Genomic DNA, 25,236 nt, shown 5'->3' with positions numbered 1-25,236 from the left:
GTAATCCACCACGTAAATAAAACAAAGGAGAAGAACCACATGATCATATCAATTGATGCAGAAAAGGCATTTGATAAAATCCAACTCCCATTTCTGATCAAAACTCTCAGCAAAATAGGAAAATAACGTGGTATTGGTACAATGATAGACAGACAGACCAGTGGAAAAGAATTGAAACCCTAGAAATAGACCCATCCATCTATGGACACCGGATCTTTGACAAAGGCCCAAAACCCATTAAATGGGGGAGAAAGAACCTCTTTAACAAATGGTGCTGGCAAAACTGGACATCTACTTGCAGAAAAATGAAGCAAGACCCATACCTTACCCCATATACAAAAACAAACTCAAGTTAGATCAAAGACTTAAATGTAAAACCCAAAGCTATAAAATTCTTCAAAAATAAAATAGGGGCAAACCTAGGGGCCCTAATTTACAGCAAAGACTATCAAGCATAACCCAAAATGCACAGGCAGCCGAAGAAAAACTAGATGACTGGGACCTTTTAAAAATTAAAATCTTATGAGCATCTAAAGACTTATCCAAAAGGGTAAAAAGAGAACCTATAGACTGGGAAAAAAATATCTGGCTATGACATATCTGACAAGGGACTTATCTCTAAAATTTATAGAAAACCTCAACACCAAAAAGACAAACAATCCAATTCAAAATCGGGCAAGGGGCATAAACAGGCACTTCACTAAAGAAGACATACTGGTGCCCAATAAACACATGAGGAAATGCTCATGATCATTAGCCATTAGACAGATGTAAATCAAAACACAATGAGATATCATCTCACCCCAGCAATAATAGCAAAGTTGAAAAAGACAGAAAATAACAAATGCTGGTAAGTTTGCAGAGAAATTGGAGCTCTTATCATACACTGCTGGTGGGCCTGCAAAATGGTACAACCATTGTGGAAAATGACATGGCATTTCTTTAAAAAACTAAAAACAGAAATACCTTTTGATCCGGCAGTTTCATTACCAAGAATATATGCTACAGATGTGAGATCCAGCACATGAATAGACATGTTGTTGTTGTTGTTTGCCGTCGAGTCGGCCCCGACTCATAGCGACCCCTCCTTGGGTTTCTGAGGCAGTATCACTACGGAAGTAGGATTGCCCAACCTTCCTTCCGAGGAGTGGCTGGTGGGTTTGAACAGCCTGCCTTCTGGTTAGCAGTCAAGTGCCTTAGCCACTATGCTACCAGAGCTCCTATATTCAAGGTAGCATATATTCAAGGTAGCATAGTGGCTAATGCACTTGCACTTTGCAGGAACTGTCAAAAATTTACGTCAGATTCAGAAAAGGACAGAGAACAACAGATAGCACTGCTGATGTTAGATGACTGTTGGCTGAAAGCAGAGAATACCAGAAAGATGTTTACCTGTGTTTTATTGACTATATATATTTGATTGTGTGGATAACAAATTATAGATAACACTGAAAAGAATGGAAAATTCCAGAATACATAATTGTGCTCATGAGGAACCTGTACACAGACAAGAGGCAGTCTTTCAAACAGAACAAAGGGATAATGGTTTAAAATCAGGAAAGGTGCCCATCAGGGTTGTAAACTTTCACAATAATTATTTAATCAGTATGCTGAGCAAATAAACTGAGAAGGTGAACTATATGAAGAATGTGGCATCAGGATTGGAGGAAGACTCATTAACAACCTGCAATGCGCAGATGACACAACCTTGCTTGCTGAAAGTGAAGAGGACTTGAAGCACTTACTGATGAACATCAAAGACTACAAGCCTTCAGTATGGATTACTGATGAACATCAAAGACTACAGCCTTCAGTATGGATTCAACCACAACATAAAGAAAACAAAAATCCTCACAACTGGACCAACAAGCAATGTCACGATAAATAGAGAAAAGATGAAGTTGTGAAGGATTTCATTTCACTTGGATCAACAGTCAACATCCATGGAAACAGCAGTTAAGAAATTAAATGACATATTGCCTTGGGCTCATCTCCTGCAAAAGACCCCTTTTAAGTGCTAAAAAGCAAAGGTGTCACCTTAGGACTAAGGTCTGCCTGACACAAGCCATAGTATTTTCAATCACCTCATACACATCCAAAAGCTAGACAACAAATTAGGAAGACCAAAGAATTGATACATTTGAATTATGGTGTTGGTGAAGAATACTGACTATACCATGGACTGACAGAAAAATAAAGAAATATGTCTTAGAAGAAGTACAGTCAGACTGCTCATTAAAGCAAGAGTGGCGAAGCTTCATTTCATGTTTCTTTGAACATGTTATCAGTAAAGAGCAGTCTCTGGTGAAGGACATCATTCTTGGTAAAGCACAAGGATCAGCAAAAAATAAGAGCGAGGTGGACTGCCACAGCAGCTGCCATGGTGGGTCAAGCACCGCAGTAACTGTGAGGATGCTGCAGGCCCAGGCAGTGTTTTGTCCTGTTGTACTTATGGTCACCACGAGTCAGAACTGATCCAACGGCACCGAACAACAACAGTTATCAATAAAATCTCCTCTACCACTTGTGGATGTGTTTGTTCCACTCCTAATTCCCACCCTAGAGAAACTCTTGCATATGCAGCACGTCTCCGATTGTTGTTGTTTGTTGTTATGTGCCATTGAGTCGGACCCGACTCATAGCTACCCCTCCTTGGGTTTCCGAGGCAGTATCACTACGGAAGTAGATTGCCCCATCTTCCTTCTGAGGAGTTGCTGGTGGGTTTGAACTGCCAGCCTTCTGGTTAGCAGTCCAGTGCCTTAGGCACTACGCTACAGCAAAAACTGGAAACTTCAATGTGGATAATAATAAAATAAAAATAAGGCATAGCTCTATGTTCATTCACTGAAATATTATACAATATTTAACATGGAAGAATCAAATCTAAAAATACATCAACATGAATATACTTCAAATGTTGTGGTGTCTGGTCAATCTCAACTCATAACGAGTCCATGTGACACAGTAGAACTGCCCATAGAGTTCTCTAGCCTGTAATCTTTATGAGAGCAGATTGCCAAGTCTTTCTCCTGCAGAGCAGCTGTTGGGTTCATTCAAAAAGGTAATCTTTCAGTTAGCAGCCAAGTGCTTAAGCCTTGTGCCACCAGGGCTCCTGAAAATGAGTAGGTTTTTTTCTTCCTCCCACCCCCTGCTTGTGTGTGTGTGTGTTTACACAAACTATTAAAGAATCAGTATGGTATGAGACATAAATGGCAAAAACTTTAACTATACCATATGTATAGTACATTTAAAATTTTTGCCATTTAGAAGGTTGGGCAATCTACTTCCATAGTGATACTGCCTTGGAAACCCAAGGAGGGGTCACTGTGAGTCAGATTTGACTAGACAGCACCTAACAACAACAACATGCACAGGTATACGTTTATACTGTAAAAGTAAAACACCATGGACAAGAACAAAACTAACTCTTAGAGGGCAGTTACCTCTGAGGAAGAGGAGAAAGAAATGAGACAGGGTAGGGAGGAAAGGGTCTTTAGCTGTCTCTGTGGTATTTTATTGCTCTTAATGTTTCTTAAAAACTAGGCTTTTTTTTTTTTTTTCAAGAAATAAGATTGAAAATGTGATATGCTGGTTATTTCCACACAAAGATAAAAGACTCCCTTAACACTTAAATCCGTATTAACTCATTTTCTTTAACCATTGACACCAACAAAGGCTAAATCCCTCTGTCATGTTGCCATTCCCAAGAGCTCCTGACAGGCGCTATCTCAAAGCCAAGATAAGCCCAGGAAGGCTTGCCCAGATTCTAGCGTTTTCATGCAATGATTTGGATACATCTTCTAAGTGCACAAATTTCAGCTCTGAAGACAACAAAAAGTTAGGCAGCCTACAACTGGCTGGCAAGCAGTCTGGCAAACACTCACTTCAGCCAAATGGGTGATAAATTAACTATGCACGGGCTCTACAGCCAAACATCAGAGCAAACATTAACTTTAAAATACAATCAGAATTCTAGACTAAAGATCACTTTTCAAGAGCACAGGATTAAAAAGTATAGAAATAAAGCAATACAATGTCAGTATGTCGTAATTAATCCATGAAGATAAGTATTACCATTACACTAAAGATTATGCAATAAGAATGTCTGTAAGTTTAAAATACCTCAACAGAAAAGCAAAATCAGAGGCAAAATTGTATATCCGAGTCATTTCCAATTCTCTTTTGATTAACCTCTCTGATACTGTGGCTGATACAGTCATCTATTGTGGCTACATGATCAGACCTACAAATTTGGCTATTTAATGTAAGAATTTACCTTGCTACAATAAATGACTGTTCTTATCAATAAATTATGATTCAAAAATCATCATTATTTTAAAATTAAATTAGCTAGACTATTACAACCCTTCAAGCCAGTTTTAGCCTTTCTTTAATAGTTTCAAAATTAGTAAGTTTAAAATTTTGATAGACTTAAGTCACTTAATGGCCTTCACTATTGTTTATGGAATAAAATCTTTAATTAATTAATGATCTCAGGGTATATATCGCCATCTAGTGAACAATCACTTCAATTACCACACTAGTCACTTGACAACTGACAATGTTTTTCTTCACGGCTTAAAAATATTTACGTTCACTCGGTACCATGGCTTGTCCAATTCCTGTTTTATGTTACTGGTTTACACATGCATTGAGAATAAACACAAACAAAGGTGGTATTTGTATAGATTCATAGTGTCTGTAAACGAAGTTTCAATATTACTTCTCTGGAAATGCTGACTTCATTATTTTTAAATAATTTGCACACTGTGAGGTCACTAATACAATTCCTTAACCATTAACCAAGTTTGTTACCACTGAGCAGTTAAAAATTATAGAGTTTAAGTGTGAAAGATCACACCCGTGAAAAGATAATATTGATGTCTATTTGACACAAATATTAACACTTCTACTATAAACCTGTTTTTAAAAGTACAATCAGTAATTACTCCAAGGACTTTAGTAGTCATAATACATTTTATTAAAGAAATCATTAGGTCATCACAGTCAAGCCTGCATCATTTCAATAAAACTGAGCAAATATCAAAAAAGGGAAGTGAAGGCTTCAAGGCCTTCCAAAACTGTGTATTAATCTATACTCAAATGCAAAATTTTCTAAATCTTTTGCTATGACATGCTACCAGGTTTCTTCCTCATTAATTTCTACTTGAACCTTAATTTAATTTACCCTACAGGGACTTTAAAAGTATTCAACTTCTAGGATCTTCGGGTGACTATATTATTTTGTCCACTCTACCTTATTACAAAAAAAAAAAAACCCACTAGGTTCACAAGTTACAGAGGCATTCCAAATAAATTCTCAGCAAGCTGACTCTCCATTTACATTTGACTCCTCTTTAATAACCAAGAAATGCCTGAAATAACAAATGGCTAATAGTCTATATAGAAAACATTAGCAAACCCAAAAACAGAGTATCACACAGATTATTCCTGTCCTCCAGCACTAGTAATTATCACCAATAACTTCAAAATCGTTTTTACTTTAGGATATAATTTCCGTAGGAGATTTTAGATCTTCTTCTACAACAAGATTTCCAGAAGACAACTCTATCATTATTATTGCTCATTAACCACAAAATATTTTAAAGGCCTGCTTTCCACTTGTTTGTATTTGTGAAAGGAGCAAAGGGGAAAAAGTAGAAGGCAGAAGGCAAGACTTAAATCACATATGATTATTTCTAGATTTGTCTGAAATCCATTGCTTTATAAGGGAGAAAGCAAAGGTTTACTTAATACTTTATTAAAGACTTGTTATTGTTATATTTTATACAACAAAAAGAAAATGGAGGTTAAACTTCCTATTAAAAACCCAGCTAAACTAAAATGTTGCCCTTAAAATACAATGGATTAGGGGAGTGGGGGAGATTATTGGACAACTTTGGGGCTTATCATTATCAACAGTGCCCTTTTAAGCTTGTGGATTTCTGAGCCAATGCAGAAAATGTAACTACAGGGATTTCCCAACAGTGAGAGGCACTCTCCAAGGGAGTAAATTGTCAACTATTGCCTCTCGTGAGAAACTTAAGAGTAACCTTGATCCAATCTCAATAGTCAACCCGTGTATTATCACCCAGTTGGGGCATAGTGAGTGCATTTCCTAATACAAAAATAAGATTGTATTCTATCAGAAGCCACTGGATATATACACAGAAATAAAATTTAAATAATTTTGAAGTGAACTTAGTCTAAGAAACTGAAAACATCCTTTCTTCACTTTAACCCCTAAAACCCCTCTATCTTCTCATGTAAAAAGCCCTGTGTCTTGACACATCTTGAAAAAGATCTTCCAGCCATAAGAGGTAGAATATAAAGCAGAACCACTGTTAGAAAAGACACCCTGAAATAGCAGACAACAGTAACTGGGTAACAAACCTTATAATCAAGAAGACATGGATTCAAATTCAAAATAGCCACTTGCTATACTTCACTTCTGAGTCTTAAGATTCTCATCTGCAAAATGGGGATGTTATTATGTAGATCAAAGGACTGTTGTGTGGTTTCAATCAGATAATGCGTTTGAAAGCTTTGAACACATCACTGACGTTCACTATAGGGTTTGTCCAAGTCTAGGGAAGAGGGCTGCCAACAGAGAGTGACTCTGAACATCTTGATGTTTCTTTCTTATCAACTCAATCTGCACTGTCCAAATACAGCAGCCACTAGCCACATGTGGCTATTGAAATTTGCATTAATTATAATTCATTGAAACTAAAAATTCAGCTCCTCAGTTGTAGTAGCCAGATACTAAGTGCTCAACAGCAACATGTGGCTGGAAGCTACTTTACCTGCCAGTGCAGCCTGAGAACATTTTCAGCACTGCACATAGTTCTATGGGACAGTGCTGGTCTAGACCCTAAAGCAGAGGTCAGCAACCTTTGTGCTGAAAAAGGCCAGGCAGTAAATATCTACTGCTCAATTTTGCTGTTGTAACACAAGAGCAACATAAACAAATGAGTGTGGCTGTGTTCCCAAACACTTCATTTACAAATAGATGGCAGGCTAGATTAGGCACAAAGACCACAGTCTGCCAATCCCTGCTCTAGAGTATTCTGAATCCAGATCTCTAATACCAGCATTCGGCCTATAACCACTACCTTCTTCAAGACTGAGTAGTATTAAATCCATTGACAGGAAAACAACAGTTTACCAGAATTAAATGGAATTTAATATTTAACCCAACTATTCTTTTATAAATTAAGAAAAACCAACGTACATAATGCCAAAACACATGAAACTTGCAGTGATCATAAAGTGACAATACCTCAAATGTGTTTAGTATCTGACCCATCTTTCTAAAGCCAATGACCCTTAATCTGTAACTCCAGTCTTGATACACTCCTAGAAGTCTAGATTTATATACCTAATTGCTTACTCAATATGGCTACTTGGAAACTGATCATACATCTCAAAGGCAACACAGCCAAGATAAAACTCTTAATCTCTCCCTCCCACTTTTGTTCATCTTAATAAATGGCATCACTACCTAACCAGCTTTAAGACAAAAATGGAAGCAGCCTCCTTGATTACTTCCATTCCCTCACATTCCAATCCATCAGCAAATCCTGTGTAGCTTCATAATGTATCACAAATCTATCTCCACCAATACCACCAGCATAAGGCACCATGATCTGGAACCTGAACTACCACAAGTTTCCTAACTGGTTACCCAGCTGATTTTTGTCCCCTTCAATCCACTCTACTCAGAAGCAATGAAATGCCTATCACTTCATGTTTTAAACACTTAACTGGCTTCCCAATGCCATCATGGCCCTCTCACCGCTGATCTTTATGACTGAACTAATCTTCCTCCTGAACTACATGTAACTAGCTCCCTTATGTCATTCAGGTCTCAGTTCATGTCACCTCCTCAAAAAAGGCTTTCCTTGGAAGGATGGACACAGGGAAGAGGCAACAATCATGAGGAAGTGGGAGGGGAACTGCTGCATTGGGGTAAATTGTAGTTAATGTCATGAGACAAAGTATATGTGAACTGCTGTATGGAAAGTGAAAATGCTCTGTAAATTTTCTCCCAAATCATAATTAAAAAAAAAAGAAAGAAAGGTTTCCCTGTCCAATCGAAACTAGCCATCTAAACATTCTCCACCCCACTACCTGATTTTAATTATTTTCAGAGCATTTACTTCTATTGTATTTTCTTAGTCATTTTTAGTTAGTTGTTCACTTATTTTCAGTCTGCTTCCCCAATATCCAACCTCCATGTAGAACTGAAGACTCATGACAGTAGGGACCTTTTATGTTTTGCTGGACACTATATCCTCAGTGCCTAGAACAATGCCTGGCATGTAACAGACACTCAATAAGCATACAAACATACAGTAAATGAATGAATGATTATTTAAATACCTATTAGTCTCAAATGTATTATAAAAAAGGGGTATTTGAAGCTGTATAGCTAGGTAATATACTTGGCACTCTCACACTACAGGTATAGTTTAAAATACAGCCGTCCCTCAGTACCCATGGTGGATTGGTTCCAGGACCCCCTGTGGACACCCAAATTAACAGATGCTCAAGTTCCTTACCTAAAATGGCATAGCATTTGCATATAACCTATACACATCCTCCCAGACACTTTAAATCATCTCTAGATTATTTATAATACTTGATACAATGCAAATGCTATGTAAATAGCACTTTATGCTCCCTCTTAGGCTGTGAGAGATTGCTTTGACCACTTTTTTCCTTTCATCCACACCCTCCCCTCAGTATTTTTGATTCGTGGTGGATTGAACCTGCGGACAAGGAACCTGCAGATACAGAAGGCCGATGACATTGTCATTTTCAGAGACATGAATGTTGCGCCACTTACCTCCCTTCCTTTGTATGTCACTAACGCAGCCAGTGGTTTGGCATAAAATCTGCTGTAGGAAAATCCCAAGCAACCGTATATACTGTTTGCTGTGAGTTTCAGAGCCTTCTGTCGAATGTCATACTGCAGGTCCCCCGGGGACAAAAGAAAAGCAACAACATTTGCAGACAGTTAAGCATTACATTAGATGTCTTGTAATGAGAGGGGGAAACCCCCAATAACCCTGAAAAAAGAATTCTTAACATACTCAAATCATCTTCCCAGATCCGTGATACCCTGACCTCCCAGAAGCAAGTAAACAGTCTCCAGACCTCCCGGGGTTCAGCAACACTTTACTCAGGTCCAGCCTCTACAGATACAGGTGCCTTCCACTCTAAAGCATGCTACTGTTCTTTAATGGTTACCTACCCACAAACTTAAAATACGCACATGCATTTGCCTGCTGCATCAAATAATCCAATCTTAAATACTGAGACTGTTACCCAGATATCTCTCAACGAAAAGCTATACCTGAAGAAGAAGATCTGGATTTAAATCTGGTTGTTTCATTAGCTGCTTGACTTGTTTTCTCCGTTCTACCAGTTTCCGGATCTCTCTGGGCAAAATGCCCATTACTAAGTTTGGATCTGGCAGCTCAGGGATCTGTTCTTGTTCTCCATCCTGATGAACATACAATAGAAATGACAGACAAATCAAAACAATATTCAGTGGGAGCCTTATCCCAAGTTCACATGTTTAAAAGCTGCTGCTGTTGCTGTGTTGTCTGTCCAGTGGATTCCAACTCAGAGTGACCTTATAGGACAGAGTAGAACTGTCCTCCATAGGGTTTCCTGGGCTGTGATCTTTATGGAAGCAGACTGCCAGGTCTTTTCTTCTGTGGAGCCACTGGTTGGTTTGAACAACTGACTTTTAAGTTAGTGGCTGAGGCTTAACCGCTATAATACCAGGGCTCCTCTTGAACAGCTACTTTCTTATAAAAGTAAAGGTCTACAAAGTAGAAAAACCAAACCCATTGCCATTAAGTCAATTCCAACTCATAGTGACCCTATGGGACAGAGTAGAACTGCCCCATAGGGCTTCCAAGGCTGTAAATCTTTCTGGAAGCAGACTGCCTCATCTTTCTCCCATGGACCAGCTGGTAGATTCGAACCACCAAACTTTTGGTTAGCAGGCAAATGCTTTAACCACTACACCACCAGAGCTCCTTCTGCAATGTACAGGTGGTATAAAAGGAGCTGAGAGGGTTGCAGAACAAATGAACACTGCCCCCTTTTCTCCCAAGTCTATCAGCTCCTTCATTCTCATTATCTCCCACCCCTGTAGTTATTCATAAATTTTAATATTGTTCAAAGGGATGAATTTTTACACATGATACTATCCTCTCTTCAACAAGATTGGGGATAGACATGTATTAACTTGAGTGCAGGGAAAGGCAATCTATAATAAGGGGGATGTCAGCAGAAAGTGATCAAAGCAGTGGAAAGCACAGGGAGGGGCACAAGAATTAAAGGCAACAAAGGCAAATACTGTTATATAACCAATCCTGCAATAAAAGTTAATAACAATAGTTTATGAGTGGATGCACAGACATCTGAACAGGGGTGGGAAGGGGAATGGCACTTTCCCACGAATATATTTAGGTTTGACAGGCTATCTCTACCTACGTATTTATATATGTCACAAATATATCCACGAATGTAGTAGAGCATACAGGGGGTAAAGTTATGAAAACTTCTTAGTCATAACAAAAACACCTTGAGAGAATGAGTCACTGGGGATTGGGGCTATCGTCTTAGGGGACGCTAAGGTCAATTGGCATAACATGGTCCACAAAGGCAATGTTCTACATCCTACTTTGGTGAGTAGTGACTGGGGTCTTAAAAACTTGTGAGTGGCCATCTAAGGTGCAACTATTGGTCTCTCCCCATATGGAGCAAAGAAAAGTGAAGAAATCAAAGATGTGAGGACACAATTAGTCCAAAGGATTAATGGATAGTGGTAAATCCCAGCCTCCAGGACTCTGAGACCAGAAGAACTAGATGGTGCTGGACTACCACTGCTGATAACTCTGAAAGGGATCACAATAGGAGGTCCCGCATAGAGTGGGGAAAAATATGGAAGAAAACTCAAAATCATAAAAAAGGCTAGGCTTGCTGGTCTGATGTAGACTGGTGGATCCCCCAAGACTAGGGCTCTTAGACACCCTTCAAGCCAGAAAATGAACTCAATCCCTGTGGCTCAACTTGCAAGCCAAACAACCAACAGGCCTATAAAGTGAAAAATGATACCAAGAGTGTATGCACTCATTAGAACAATCAGATTAGATCAAGAGGACAGCATTTGCCCAGGGATAGAGCTAAGAAGGCAGGAGTGGATGGGAAGGAAGGAGAAAAGGAAGTAGGGGGCACAGAGAAGAAGTGGGAAGAGTGTTGTTGCATTGTGGGAATTGTAATGAATGTCACAAAACAGAATGTGTATGGATTGTTGAATGGAAAACCAATTTGCTCTGTAAACTCTCATTCAAACTACAATAACAAAAAATTAAAAAGAAAAAAAAAGATTGGGGAGCAACATGTTTGGGGAAATTGTTTTTAAAATAAAACACTAAGAGAAACCCCTAGGACTGAAAAGGAAAAAACAAAAAAAAAAAAAAAAACAGCTAAACTACTACTTTAAATTATTTTTACTACCAAACAGAATACTATAGAATTTTAAAACTGAAGAATCATAGCAATCACTGTAAATGTTTTAGATTAAAAAATATAAAACTAAATACAAAATCAATAAATCTTTTAAGAATTTGGAGCACATGTTTAAATAGGTCATGACATTTTTAAAAATTAATACATATATATTCCTTAACATTTATGCAGTCCCTTTTATCTATAAATTGCTTTGCAATCAGTAGAAGAATAGCAACATTTTAGAAAAGCAACCAGCAGTCTTCTTACATTAAAATTTACAGCAGGGAAAGCATTAGACCATTTTTCTCAAGCCTCCATTAATTCTATTAACAGGCTGCAAAGAAAAGCCAGGCACATTTGCCCTTTCAAAGGTTCAGAATTAAAAATAAACCTCTTGGCTTACAGCATGTCAAGTCAATGCCATTTGATTACCTAGCCTTTACAACGTACAGGTATCCCCCACTTTTCAAAAGCTCACTTTATGCTACTTCGCTTTCAAGAAAGACCTACATTACAACCTGTTTTCACTAACCAAAAGAAACCCAAAAGGGATTTTCGCTTTTATGGAAAAAAAGGCAAAAAGTGAAACTAGCACTCATCTTTCGTTTTACAGCAGGCCATTAAAGAGGCAGCATGTAACCTGAGCAGAGAGAATGGTGTCACTGAGCTTGTTCCCTGGGAACTACACACCGCATCTCAGCATCAGGGTGCCACAGCTTTGAACTGCTTCTGTGAATGCTATCCGTTAGTGTTATTTTAGGTTTTATGTGTTATTTGATATCATTTGGTAGGTCATTTTTTGGGTCTGGAAATGTTAGAAAATGTTTCCATGTAAATTGATGGTAATTGTGTCTTTGCTTTTGCCATTTCAGCTTATAAAAGGTTTTATAGGAACTCTCTACTTTCAGATAGTGGAGAAAATCTGTATCTGATTTGATAAAGATCAATAGCTTCCAATGAACAATCTTACAATAGTAATAGGGACCTATTGTTTTCTAAAATACCAGACGATGAGAGCCAGCCTATTAAAGAGATCATGGTACACATTCCAATTATTTACAGCAACTACTGAAGTCAGACAAAAAGGAGTCAGGAAATTTACAATCCTCTCCCCGCTGTACCATCACTAGCTGTGTGATGCTAGTTGTTCTGAAGACCAAATGAGGTACTGCACGTGAAAACGACACGAAACCTGTAAGTGCTATTTGTACAGTATTTCTTTGATGACCTCTAAAATGATTCTATTGCTTATCCAGAATCCAAATAGGAAAGTTCAAATAAACAAAATGGAAGAAAGAGTGGGGAGGCTGAACAATAATTATTATCACAGGGCTGAGAGAGTAAGCAGGACAGAGCCCAAAGAATATTATTAATTAAATGCTGTTATGACCTTTGGGAGATGTCCACACTCCATTTTCTCTATGAAATCATCCTCTACTCCACAGAAAAGCCCTAGCAGCCATATCTGTACTCTGTGAACACACTCCTGTGGTCACAGTGATGGGACCAGGGGTGATCACCAACTTCAGCAATCCTATCAGAGTCTCTCTTCTGGGACTATGGAAAAACAGCTCCCAAACATGTGGCTGAAACTAAAAATCCCAATGCCATTGAGTCAATTCAGACTCATAGCAACCCCCATTGGGTTTCTCAGGCTGTAAATCTTTACGGAAGTAGATTGCCTCATCTTCCTCTCACAGAGCAGCTGGTGATCTTCTGGTTAACAGCCAAATGTCTTACCCTCTACGCTACCAGAGAGGACATGTAAATTGAGGAACTAGACAACAAAGAGACATCTTCTGCCATGTGTACAAAAACAGAAAAATAATTTATACAATTATTTTACATCTGCCTTTTACTGTTAGAGAACCATTTCTAATAAAATTCCCTACTGACAATTAATTGTATAAGCTTTATTTATGAAGAGCCATCCATTAAGTCATTAAGCTCTATGTAAAAGTGTTGACTGAATGATCACTGATGAAATTAAAATCCAGGTCAGGTTAATTCAAAAGATTCTTTTTCAAGTTTGTTTAGCGAGTCGAATCATTAAGAAATGTTTTTGTGGCTAAAATTAAAAACACTGAAAACACCAAGTGTCAGAGAAGATGAGGAACAACTTGAACTGTCTGTCATACAAGGCTGGTGGAAGTGTAAAACACTTGTAATGAATGTCACAAAGTGAATGTCACAAAGTGAAACACTGTGGAAAACAATGAGATAATTTTTTATCAAGGTAAAAATGTACTTTCATTACAAACCAGCAATTTTACTCCCTAGGCATCTACCCAAGAGAAATGAAAGCATAAATCCACAAAAAGATTTCCACAAGCATATTCACAGCAGCTTTATTAATAATAGCCCAAAACTGATTGACAGCCCAAACGTTCATCTCAGGAGAATGAATAAACAAACTGTGGAATACCACTCAGTAATAAAAGGGAAAGAACTAATGATAATGCAACATCAACATGGATGAACTTCAAAAGTATTATGCTGAGCAAAGAGAAATAGATACAAAAGAATACATATTGTACCACTCCATTTATATGAAGCTCCAGAACAGGCAAAACTAAGCTATGGTGACAGAAGTCTGACCAATGGTTGTCTTGGAAGGGAGGATAGACTGTAAAAAGGCATAAGGGACATACTGAAATGTATTGGATGAAGCTAATGCAGTGCTTAGAGGGAAATTTATAGTTGGAAATGTTTACATGGAAAAAGGAAAAAGCTCTTAAATCAATAACCTAACCTTCTACCTTAGGAAAAAGAGCAAACTAAACCAAAGAAGGCAAAAGAAAGGAAATAATAGAGAACACAAATAAATGAAATAGAGAATAGAAAAATAACAGAGAAAATCAATGAAACCAAAGTTGGTTCTTTGAAGAAATCAACAAAATTGATGAACCTTTAGGTAGACTGACAAAGAAAAAAAAGAGAATCACATTACTAAAATCAGGAATGAATGAGGAAACATTACTATAGACCTTACAGAAATAAAAAGGATTATCAACAAATTAGATAATTTATATGAAACCCTTGGAAGGAAGATGGGGCAATCTACTTTCATAGTGATACTGCCTCGGAAACCCAAGGAGGGGTCGCTATGAGTTGGGTCTGACTCGACAGCACATAACAACAACAACAACAACAACAACAACACATGAAACAGATAAATTCCTAGAAAGACCCAAACTACCTAAACTGACTCAAAAAGAAACAGACAATCTGAATAGGCCCACTGCAAACAATGAATTAGTAATCAAAAAAACAGAAAAGCCCAAGACCAGATTCACTGATGAATTCTACCAATTGTTTAAGGAAGAATTAACACCAATTCTTCACAAATTCTTCACAAAAATGTAAGAGGAGGGAACAGTTCCCAGCTCATTCTATGCAGCCCAGTACTATTCAAACCAAAACCAGACAAAGACAGCACCAAAAAAAAAAGAAAAAGAAAACTACAGGCCAATATCCCTCATAAACACAAAATCAAAATCTCAACAAAATACTAGCAAACTGAATATAACAACATTTAAAAGGATTATACACCATGACCAAGTGGGATTTATCCCAGGAATGCAGGTTAGTTCAACATATGAAAGTCAATCAATGTAATAAATTGATTAAGGGCAAAAACCACATGATCATCTCAATAGACAGAGTAAAAGCACTTGACAAACTAAGAATAGAAGGGAATTTCTTCAACCTGATAAATGGCATCTATGAAAAGCCCACAGCTAACATCACATTTAATGGTGAAAGACTGAAAGATTTCCTCATAGATTAAGAATAAGACAAAGATGTCCACTCTCACCACTGCTATTCAACAGTGTACTGGAGATTTTAGCAAGGATAATCAGGCAAGAAAAAGAAAAAAAGGTACAAGCAGTTCCCAGGTTACAAATGAGATCTGTTCCTAACTTGTCTTTAAGTTTCTAACTGGAATTTGTAGGTAAGTCGGAACAGGTGTATATGGTTCTATTTAGCCTTACATTAGTGTTAAGAAATGGCTGAAAGCTATTTCAATCATTTAAAAGCTGTACAGGCAGCAAGTGAAGGTAATTGTGATGAAGAATTTATTGCAAGTAAGGGCTGGTGCTCAATCATTTCAAAGTAAGGGCAAATGTATATAGTATTAAGGGGCAAGTACCAGTTGTCCAAAAATCAGAGTTTTGCAACCCAAGAAACGTCTGTATCTAGAGCGAAAATGAAGAAGTAAAAACTATACCCATTCACAGATGACATGATCCTATATAGAGAAAATCCTAAGGAATACACACACACACACAAAAAAAAACCTATTAGAACTAATAAATTCAGCAAGTTTACAGGACACAAGATCAATATAAAAAAAAAATCAGGTAGAGTGTACAATGTTCTACACACTAGCAATTAGCAATCCAAAAATGAAATTTACGTAACAATTCCATTAACAGCAGCACCAAAAAGAATAAAACACTTACACATAAAGTTAATAAAAGTACAAAACTTGTACACAGAAAACCATACAATATAGTTAAAAGAAAGTAAAGAAAACCTAAATAAATGAAAGACATCCCATGTTTATGGATATAAAGACTTAATATCTCTAAGTTAGATACCGATACTCCTCAAATTACTATACAGATTCAAACCAATCTCTATCAAAATCCCAGCTGGCTTCTTGTAGAAATTGATAAGCTGATTCTAAAATAAAATAGGGTCTATCCATATAATGCACTATTACTTGGCAGTGAAAGGAATGAAGTACTGACACATACTACCACGTGGATGAACCGTGAAAACAGTATTCAAGTGAAATAAGCCAGAAGCAAAAGGCCACATATTGTATGATTTCATTTATATGAAATGTCCAGAATAGACAAATCTCTAAGAACACAGATTAGTGGTTGACTAGAACTGGAGGTAATGGAGGGATTAGGGGTAAGGTAACAGCTAAAGAGTAGGGGGTTTCTTTTGGGGTGATGAAAATGTTCTAAAATTGACTATGGTGAGGACAACAAACTCTGAATATACTAAAAGCCACTGAATTTAAAGGGGAGAATTGAATGGTATGTGAATTATATCTCAATATAAATGTTAAAACAAACAAACAAACAAAAAACGACAGAGAACCAATCGTGTCTCCTATGTGATTCTTCCCCCTTTTTTTGACTACTCAGGAAGGACATGATTGAATGTATCCTTAAAAGGAAAAACTAGAGTGCTAACTCTCTTGGTTCTCTTCCTTTATAAGTACTACTTTTAACCTCAATTTAAAGAGCCCCAATTGAATACGAACCTCTGTAATTTTCTGTGCCTCTGAAGCAACTCTTTGCACTGTCGTAAAACAAATGTTAAATTCTTGAATGATGGAAGGATATAAACTGTTGAAGTCCAGAAGCAAAATGAACTTATCATAAAAACCTGAAATAAAAAAGCCACGTCATAAAAAGTTTAAAGAGTAGAGATTTGTCAAAATGTCACATAAGAAATACACTATGAAATATATTAGAAACTACCCAGAGCAGTGAGGTAGACAAAAGGAAAAAAGAGTCTACAACCATGCCACGGAATAATCTGGACTACAGAAAAAAACACAAGTCACAACAGAAGAGGGAAGAAAACAGGAGTAGGCAAGATCATGTCTTGCCTTGCTTGGAACCCACTACAAGCAGCCCTTTCCCCAGCAGTCCCCAAAGTACATCACTATGGTCAAACACCTCCCCATATTAATGACTTCAGACAGGAGTCATATCCATTTCAAAAACATACTGTTAAATTTTCCTTTAAGCCAGCATTCCCTTCTACCTATTTTCCCACTCCCACTGCAAAACATTTAGTTATCTGTACCGGTGAGTGGTTTTTAACCATTTTTTCACAACCATTTCTTCAATGATTTAAAAGGTTAGCATTTACCCATACATACACAAACTGTGCTGAAAGTTAGACAAGCGACATATACATAAATGTCAGTAGTGGAACGATCCACCCTTCTTTCTTGCAAAGGGTGAACAGAAAGCTACTATATTTCTCTAGGACATTTACAAAGAGTTATCTTCACCTTGCGAAGAAACTGAATAAAAATAAATGTCCATGATTAAGGCAATAAAAGCAGAAAATATACTGATAGCTTACTCTGTGCCAGACACTATACTAAACATCTACTTTTATTTCTCAAATCCCTACGTGGTAGATGTTATTCTCATCTCTATTTTACAGAGGAGGAAAGTGAAGCTTACAAGGTTAAACAGGCAGTCTAAGACATACAGCCTGAAGTCAAACACAGATCTATCTGATACTAAAGTACTGCTGCTACAATACATAATAAAACTGCTGTTTGTCAAAAATGTTTCCTACTCAGAATTCAATTTACTTGATAAATTTCACATTAATTCCTTGTCAGGTGACTGGAAAACATGAATTTTCACAACAAAAGACAAAATAAGGTCATTATAAAATCTGTTTGCTAACCTATGAGACAATTTACGTCTTCTAGCTTCTCAAGCCTAACTCTATGCTATGAAATCCTCAACACAGGGGCAAACGAATTCACTGTCAGCCTTACCAACTTTGGGGTCCAATACCAAGCCACCAGCATAAGCTGCTTTCTTACGTCCTTTCTTGTGTTTACTGGTGTCTCCATCAACTTCTTCATCTTCATCTCCCTGATACCAAATGGAAAGATAATTTCACCAGTCAGCAACTAAGAAACTATTTAGTTAAGTTTTATAGATTCCCTTTTTCCGATTTCAATAGATACTTCTAACATTATTTACTTCAGTTAGTGTTTCTACCTATGGGAAAAGTTATTGTAATGTGTTCATTAATCTAAATGAATAACAAGCATGGTAGTTACTTGAACAAATATTGTATCTCAGATTTAATTTATTTTTTCCCAAAATTTTGCATATGGTGATGTTACTATGTTGTTATAAAAATATGCAAATTATATTCTAAATGCTTCCCAATTCATAGAAACTTTTTATTTTTTAATCGATACTAAAAATACATTCCATATTACATGAAATTTAAGATTGTAAAAAGGTCCTCTTAATTTCACTATTACTCTTACATTCATGATGGAAAAATACAAAATGTTTCCTTTAGGTATTATGACTATTGATATAGACAGCTTAAAGTAAGTATAGCTATATACTGAAAATTCATCCCCAAGTAGGTTATTAATGACCAATGGCCAATACCTCAGCAGCAGCTGGAATCCTCTAAATTAATAGTCCTATAAGACTGGGCAATCTACTTCCGTAGAGATACCACCTCAGAAACTCAAGGAGGGATTGCCATGAGTCGGATCTGACTCAACAGCAGTGAGTTATTTAGTTATACTAATTCTGAAGGAGCTCTGGTGGTGCAAAGGTTAAAGCATTCAGCTGCTAACCAAAAGGTCAGTACTTCAAACCCACCAGTCGCTCCATGGAAGAAAGATGAGGCAGTCAGCATTTGTAAAGATTTACACTTTGGAAATCCTATGGGACAGTTCTCTGGCCTCTAGAGTCATTATGAGTCAGAATCAACTTGATGGCATTAGGTTTTGTTTTTGCTTTGGCATACCAATTTTGATAATGTACGTAGACAAGCAAATGTAAGAACTTGAATCACATTCTTTTTAAACATTAAATTACCATTCTAAATCAATTACCGTGAGTGCTGATAAAACAATAACTAAACTATGTTTTCATTCCAGTATGAAAGAAGCTAATTAAGAAAGTGGATTGTGGTGACTGTAATCATACTGGTACATAAAAATGCAACACAAAAATAAAGGCTCAAATCCATGGCTTAAGTAAATAGAGGAGTTAATTGGCCTTTAATTTTGGGTAGAATTAAGAGGGCAAAACACTTGACATGTATGATCACTCATCAGAGAGGCCTAACATCTCCCTCAAAAATTTGTATTTCACAGACAATTTTTATCTGTACATAGAAAAGTGGAGAAGAGAATGACCATGATGGAATAAACTTGAAAGTTTCTACAGTACACAGGGGATTAATTATTTTGGAAACAGATGTTACCACAGCAAAGAAATGTTATGTAAGTAATAAAAAGGGGAGGGGGAATAAGAAAAGGCAAAATGTGATACAATTTTGGACCCACCAGTTTTTGCTGAAGCTTTCTGAAAATCTGCTTGTCAGGCACAATATAGTTGTTTTCATAAAATGCATGAAGCAACAAGAACTCATTACGTTCGGATTGTCCACCCATCAGTGTCCTGGACTAGTAAATAGAATTTCTTTTTTAAACATGAGCTCAAAACCACAACAAACAAAAAGCAACTGTGAATTGGTTAACTTTAATCATAGCAACTCCTTCAACACTATTTCTAATGACAAGAGTTGCTTAAAAAAAAAGAGGTACTAAATTACTTCTAACATTTTCTTTAAGTATTATGGTGGCAAAGAAGACAAAGAAAGCTTTAAACATTGACAACTTGGCTCTTTCTTTATTTCCAAACAGACCCTTCCACAAAACAGACACATCCAGATGTTTAGAGAGATGATCCTTAACGTTCACCCAAATTTCAACATATTGCACCTGGCATTCCTCCCCTTTTCCCAATAGTTCTTCCTTTGACAAAAGAAGCCCAGCTTTCAGAATACAAGGTACTCATTTTATAAGCATGCATTTAAACTCATTATCATATAACAACTACCCCAAGCAAACATTGAATCCAACAGGAAATGCTTTTTCCCCCTTTCTAAGTTAAATTTACCATAACGTTCCCAGCGATGTTAGTGATCTGCAATGCTAATGGCAGAACATTTAGCTCACACATGATCTGCAAAATGAACATGGCATCTTTCCAGGTGTGTTCCAACAGGTACAGAAGATGAGAAGATTCACTGTACAGAAAAGTAAGAATGAAACAGAATCAAGTAATTAAAAGAAACGACTATAATCAGAACTTCATAAAAATAGTACAAAGAATTTTTGGTGTAAATACCCTCAGGGCAACATCACCCTGCCTTTGGGAACAACTTAAAGTATGGTCAGTATGTTGTTGTTGTTGTTGTTATGTGCCGTCGAGTCGGACCCGACTCATAGTGACCCCTCCTTGGGTTTCTGAGGCAGTATCACTATGGAAGTAAATTGCCCCATCTTCCTTCCGAGGAGTGACTGGTGGATTTGAACCGCCAGCCCTCTGGTTAGCAGTCCAGTGTCTTAAGCACTATGCTACCAGAGCTCCCATGATCAGTATATAACTAGGAATTCGTTTATACCAGTGTTGCCAATGGCCTTCTCCAAAACACATTAAAAAAATTAATTTTAAAATCCCACAAAGATAAAATGAAGTCAACTACCAGAAAACTACCTAAATCCTTTTATTCATTCCATCCAGTAAAGATGTATTACATGCCTCCTATGTGCCAGGCACTGTTACAGACCCTGGCTATTACCAAAAGAAACAGAAATTCCTATCCTCACAGAGTTTATGTCCTCATGGCCACCTTTTAGGATGGAAACCTAAAATTCTTCTCAATTTCCAAACTGCTCTTAGGAAGTAACAAGATGGTGCTAAGATTGGTGAGGGAGATGGAGAGAATTCAAAAGGCAAAACACTTCCAATTATTAAGATAATGGAGATGGTATTAATAGAGACAATTTTCCCTTCCAGTAGCACCACCCACTCCTGCCCCTCCAGCCTAAGGATGGTACATGCTTCTGGCTGTTGCTAATTTCAAGACACATAAATTCCAGAGCACCCAGGATCATACCTGTACATACTCTGTACATTCTCCATTGGGATTACAACCCTTTCTGTCTTCAGAATCTGTTGAACCAGTTCAGACAAATGGTAGCTTTTACAACGTATCAATTCCTTTGCTGAAATTTCCACATCGCAGATCAATCGGCCACAGGTAGCATTTCTTTCACCAAAACCACTCCGGCCCTAGAGGGGGGGCAAAAAGCAAATCCCATGAAAGAACAGACATGAAAATGCTCCAGTCTGACATTTGAAGCTAGTGCCAAAATTACAATGATGACATTCATTCATCCATTCATTCATCAAATATTTAGGACATTTATTAACACCGACACTGCTCTAGAGACTCAGAATACTGTGTAGCCATGAACAAGATAGAAAATGACTTGACTTCATTTGAGACATACTGAGATCATAAATAAGAAACTGTATCATTTTAGAACATGATCAATATATGGAAAAAGAAAAAAAGCAGGTGTACTTTCTTTTTCCAAGGGGGATAAGGAATTTGAGAGGACTGCCATGTTAAATAGGGTGGTCAAGGAGTCCTCACAGAGAAGATGCCAAATAAAGGAAGTCCTGAAGGAGTAAGGAATTAGCCAAGCAAATGTCGGATGAAGAGTTAATAACGATTCTACCATCTGAAGCATATGAATAGGTAGGAAAGCCAGAGCAGTGATCCCAACTCCCATCTATAGCAGCAGAATCCTCTGAACAGCATTACAAAAGGTACAGGTGAGGTACCCTGAAGAGTCTGATTCGGGTAGTCTGGGTAGAAACAGGGAATATACTTTATAAAGCTTCTCAAGTATAAACCAGTGTCTCAGGAGCCACTAGCAGGTCACATTCTCAGGCTGATCCCTATCCGCATGCTAGATGGTCCCAGTCTGTGAAGTGTTTGTGGGTCGACTATATGGTAAGTACAGATCTTTAGAATAAGGCTTCAGAAACTTTAATAGCAATCTGACATAGCCACGACATGCAAGCACATGATCAGAGTACTTGTCTCTCTGAACAAGGTATAAACCAGTTGGACTGTCGTCAAACTCCTGACCCGAGTTAAACATTCCGTGAGCTGCATACTATTCGTGCACAGTAGGCCTGCATACTGAACAGCGACCGAGTGGAAATAAAAACTGGTCCTTCACCACAGACAACTGGAGGAACAATACTTGAATGTGTTAAATTATTAATTCAGTCAATCCCTAAAAGGTAGGTACTATTCTTATTCCATTTGACAGAAGGAAAAACTGAAGCACAGAATAGTTAGTGACAGTGAAAATCTAGACAATCTGCTTCAAAGTCTGTACTTCTAACTGCTACACTATGCTGCTTCCCCACGAAAGAGAGCTCCCGATATTGGTATCGATTGTATACAACTGGCAGTGATACAATTTCATGGTCAAGAGCTGATGTCTGGTTTGTGAGGTTTATTCCCTCTCCTGCAAGCAAATTAACAGTTGGAGATTTTTACAGACTAATGAAGACAGACTCTCCACCCCAAACAACAACTATCTCTTCTTATAAACATTACCAGAACCTATCTTCCCACATCTCTGACCAACGGATATTCACCACGGTATATTCTAAAGTTACATTTGCCAAGGAAGAACACTACTAAGCCTTTGGATACTCATCTAGGCAATTTGGCAAATTCGCTCCTTATAATACTTTTAGCAAATTCTCTTGATAAAATCTGAAAATATTGGTAACTTTGTTTCCTCTTTTCCAACAGCACTTTCTGTCTCTTCCTTACTTCTATTTTATGTCTCCACTACGTCAGCCAAAACATCCAGAACAATGTTAGTAACAGTGATAACAGGAACCTGGATGTATTCTCAGTTTTTATGGGAATGACTCTATTGTTTCACTTTTTGATGTTGGTCATTTTTAAGAGATGTTTAAAATGTTAAAGAATTATCCTTCTAATTCTAGTTTTTAGAGTGCTTTTTTTCTTTTGGCAAATTAGGACTAGTTGCTGCACTGTACTAAATAATGTTTCATCATCTATAATAAAAGAATTTTTCTTATTTGATATAACAATATAATCACATTAAAATGTTTTCTAGTATTAAACTAATATGGTTTTCCTAAAAATCATCAAACTCAGTAACAGTGAACAAAATAAGTAACAAGTTCCTGATGATTAATACTGGGGAACACGTGCAGGAAAACTACCACCACCACCACCACCACCCTTTTTCTTTTCAGTCAGAAACAGCAATGATGACTAAAATGACAAAAAAAGCATTTACATATTTTATCTTCATCGTGTTCCAGGCACTGTGTCAAATACCTTCCATAGATTTCTTTCCCATAATCCTTACAACTCCCTGTAATGAAGGAATTATCCTCATTTACAGACGTGGAAACTAAGGGCAGAGAGGTAAAGTAACTTAGCCAAGACCACACAGCTACAAGTGGAAAATCTGGGATCAAATCCAGGCCTGACTCCAAAATTTAAACCTTTAATCACTCTGCTTTACTATACCATGGGCATATAAGTAGGCAGGCAAGAAGAAAACAAGAAGGCACAATGCATTAAGGTAACCTAACAAGAAGCAAGCAGGATTGGGGCAACTGAGTAATGCTCGAATCAAAATGGGTTGGGAAGGAAATAGCTTTCAAATCATCATTATAACAACTGTGGCATGAAAAATAAATGCATGGATCCCAAAAGGAAGTATTTTCCAGGTACACTCTATTGCACAGAAACATTTTACATAAAAATCCAAAGACAGTGACAAAATAGAGGGTTTTGGCACATTTTAGAAATGGAAACATTCATAGCAATGTCCACAGCATGGAATTTGGCCAAAAACATTCTCTGATGGGGCAACATGTCTATTTTATTGATAAGCTTTAAGTAAAATAAGATTTCAAGCACCAAGGAGTGTCAGCTTTAGGAAGTGAAGGTGCTTCCTGCAAAAACCACTAAAATCTCCATCTGTGGAACAAGTTGGTGGAAGGAAAAGAACGTGAGTTTTAAAAGCAGCAGATGGGCCTAGGTTCAAATTCCATTTCTTTCCCTTACTAGCTACATGGTCATGAATGTGTTACATACCCATGTCGGAGTGTCTGTAAAATAAAATTAGGGTTGCTGTGAGGAGTAACTAATACATGAAGCCCTTAACCCACTGCCTTCTTATATGTTCAGTGTCAGCTCCCTTCCATTTTTTTCCTTTCCTTCATCTTCCTGAATGGCAACACTCAATGACTTCTGAATGCTGCAACCCTAATTTTATTTTACAGAAATGAGGGCTATCACTTCAGAAACGCAACATGGAAGTTACATATATGTGCTGGCTCTTTTCACTATTCCTAAATTCTAACAGCTCATTCTAAAGCTACCAGTGACTTTTACCACTGGATAAAACCTCCTGGATTCCACCTTTTAAATGTTTTGGGCCAAAGTTAAAATGTCCTGAAGCCCTCTTATAAGATAACCAATTCTCATTCAGAAAAGCATAGTGTGTGCTCTGGTAGCTACACCATATATGAAAAAGTCAAACAAAGAAGTAAGATTTTAAAAAAATTATTATTACCCCAAGCTTTGGCATGTTGGATCGCTTCAGTCGACCTATCTTGGACCAGTGAGGAACTTTGCATACATTAATTCTCTGCAGTAGCACTTCCAGATCAAACCCATAAATATTATGACCCTAGTCAGAAAAAGAAGGCAGCCAATAATGTTATAACAAACACAAATTAGAGGATTTATCTTCATATGCATAGAATTTCTTTGCCCTTTCTTTTTCTGGTCTCTAATTGATGGCATCATGAGCTTACCTCCGATTGGCGGTCCTTTCTTCTTTAGGAATTTACTCATCAGCAGCATTCATTAGCCTTGACATTAACAAGGCTGCTAAGCAGATTGCTGGAATAAACTTTATTTCATCCTAATTGATACAAGGTTCATAGGATGTCTTTTAATTTGCAGCTCACGCTTCACAGTCTCAGAGACAAATGCAAATTTTAATGTCCCATACTTTTG

The 25,236-nt window shown here is 37.4% G+C and overlaps 1 protein-coding gene and 1 non-coding gene across 2 annotated transcripts in view; both read right to left on the bottom strand.

Annotated features, from left to right (window-relative positions):
- Positions 1 to 25,236, bottom strand: part of POLA1 (DNA polymerase alpha 1, catalytic subunit) — a 431,865-nt gene that overhangs the window by 325,853 nt on the left and 80,776 nt on the right. Inside the window, 8 exon segments of the mRNA XM_007956408.1 lie at positions 8,852 to 8,974; positions 9,362 to 9,511; positions 16,820 to 16,944; positions 18,086 to 18,185; positions 19,634 to 19,753; positions 20,250 to 20,379; positions 21,253 to 21,428; positions 24,788 to 24,904. Of these exon segments, the coding sequence (XP_007954599.1) occupies positions 8,852 to 8,974; positions 9,362 to 9,511; positions 16,820 to 16,944; positions 18,086 to 18,185; positions 19,634 to 19,753; positions 20,250 to 20,379; positions 21,253 to 21,428; positions 24,788 to 24,904 (1,041 nt within the window).
- On the bottom strand, positions 17,485 to 17,614 carry LOC122151610. Its single transcript, XR_006164227.1, has one exon.

Source organism: Orycteropus afer, unplaced genomic scaffold, assembly GCF_000298275.1.
Source record: "Orycteropus afer afer isolate SDZICR_OR568_19922 unplaced genomic scaffold, OryAfe1.0 scaffold00617, whole genome shotgun sequence".
Lineage (NCBI taxonomy): Eukaryota > Metazoa > Chordata > Mammalia > Tubulidentata > Orycteropodidae > Orycteropus > Orycteropus afer.
This window is presented reverse-complemented; position numbering and strand designations above follow the sequence as displayed.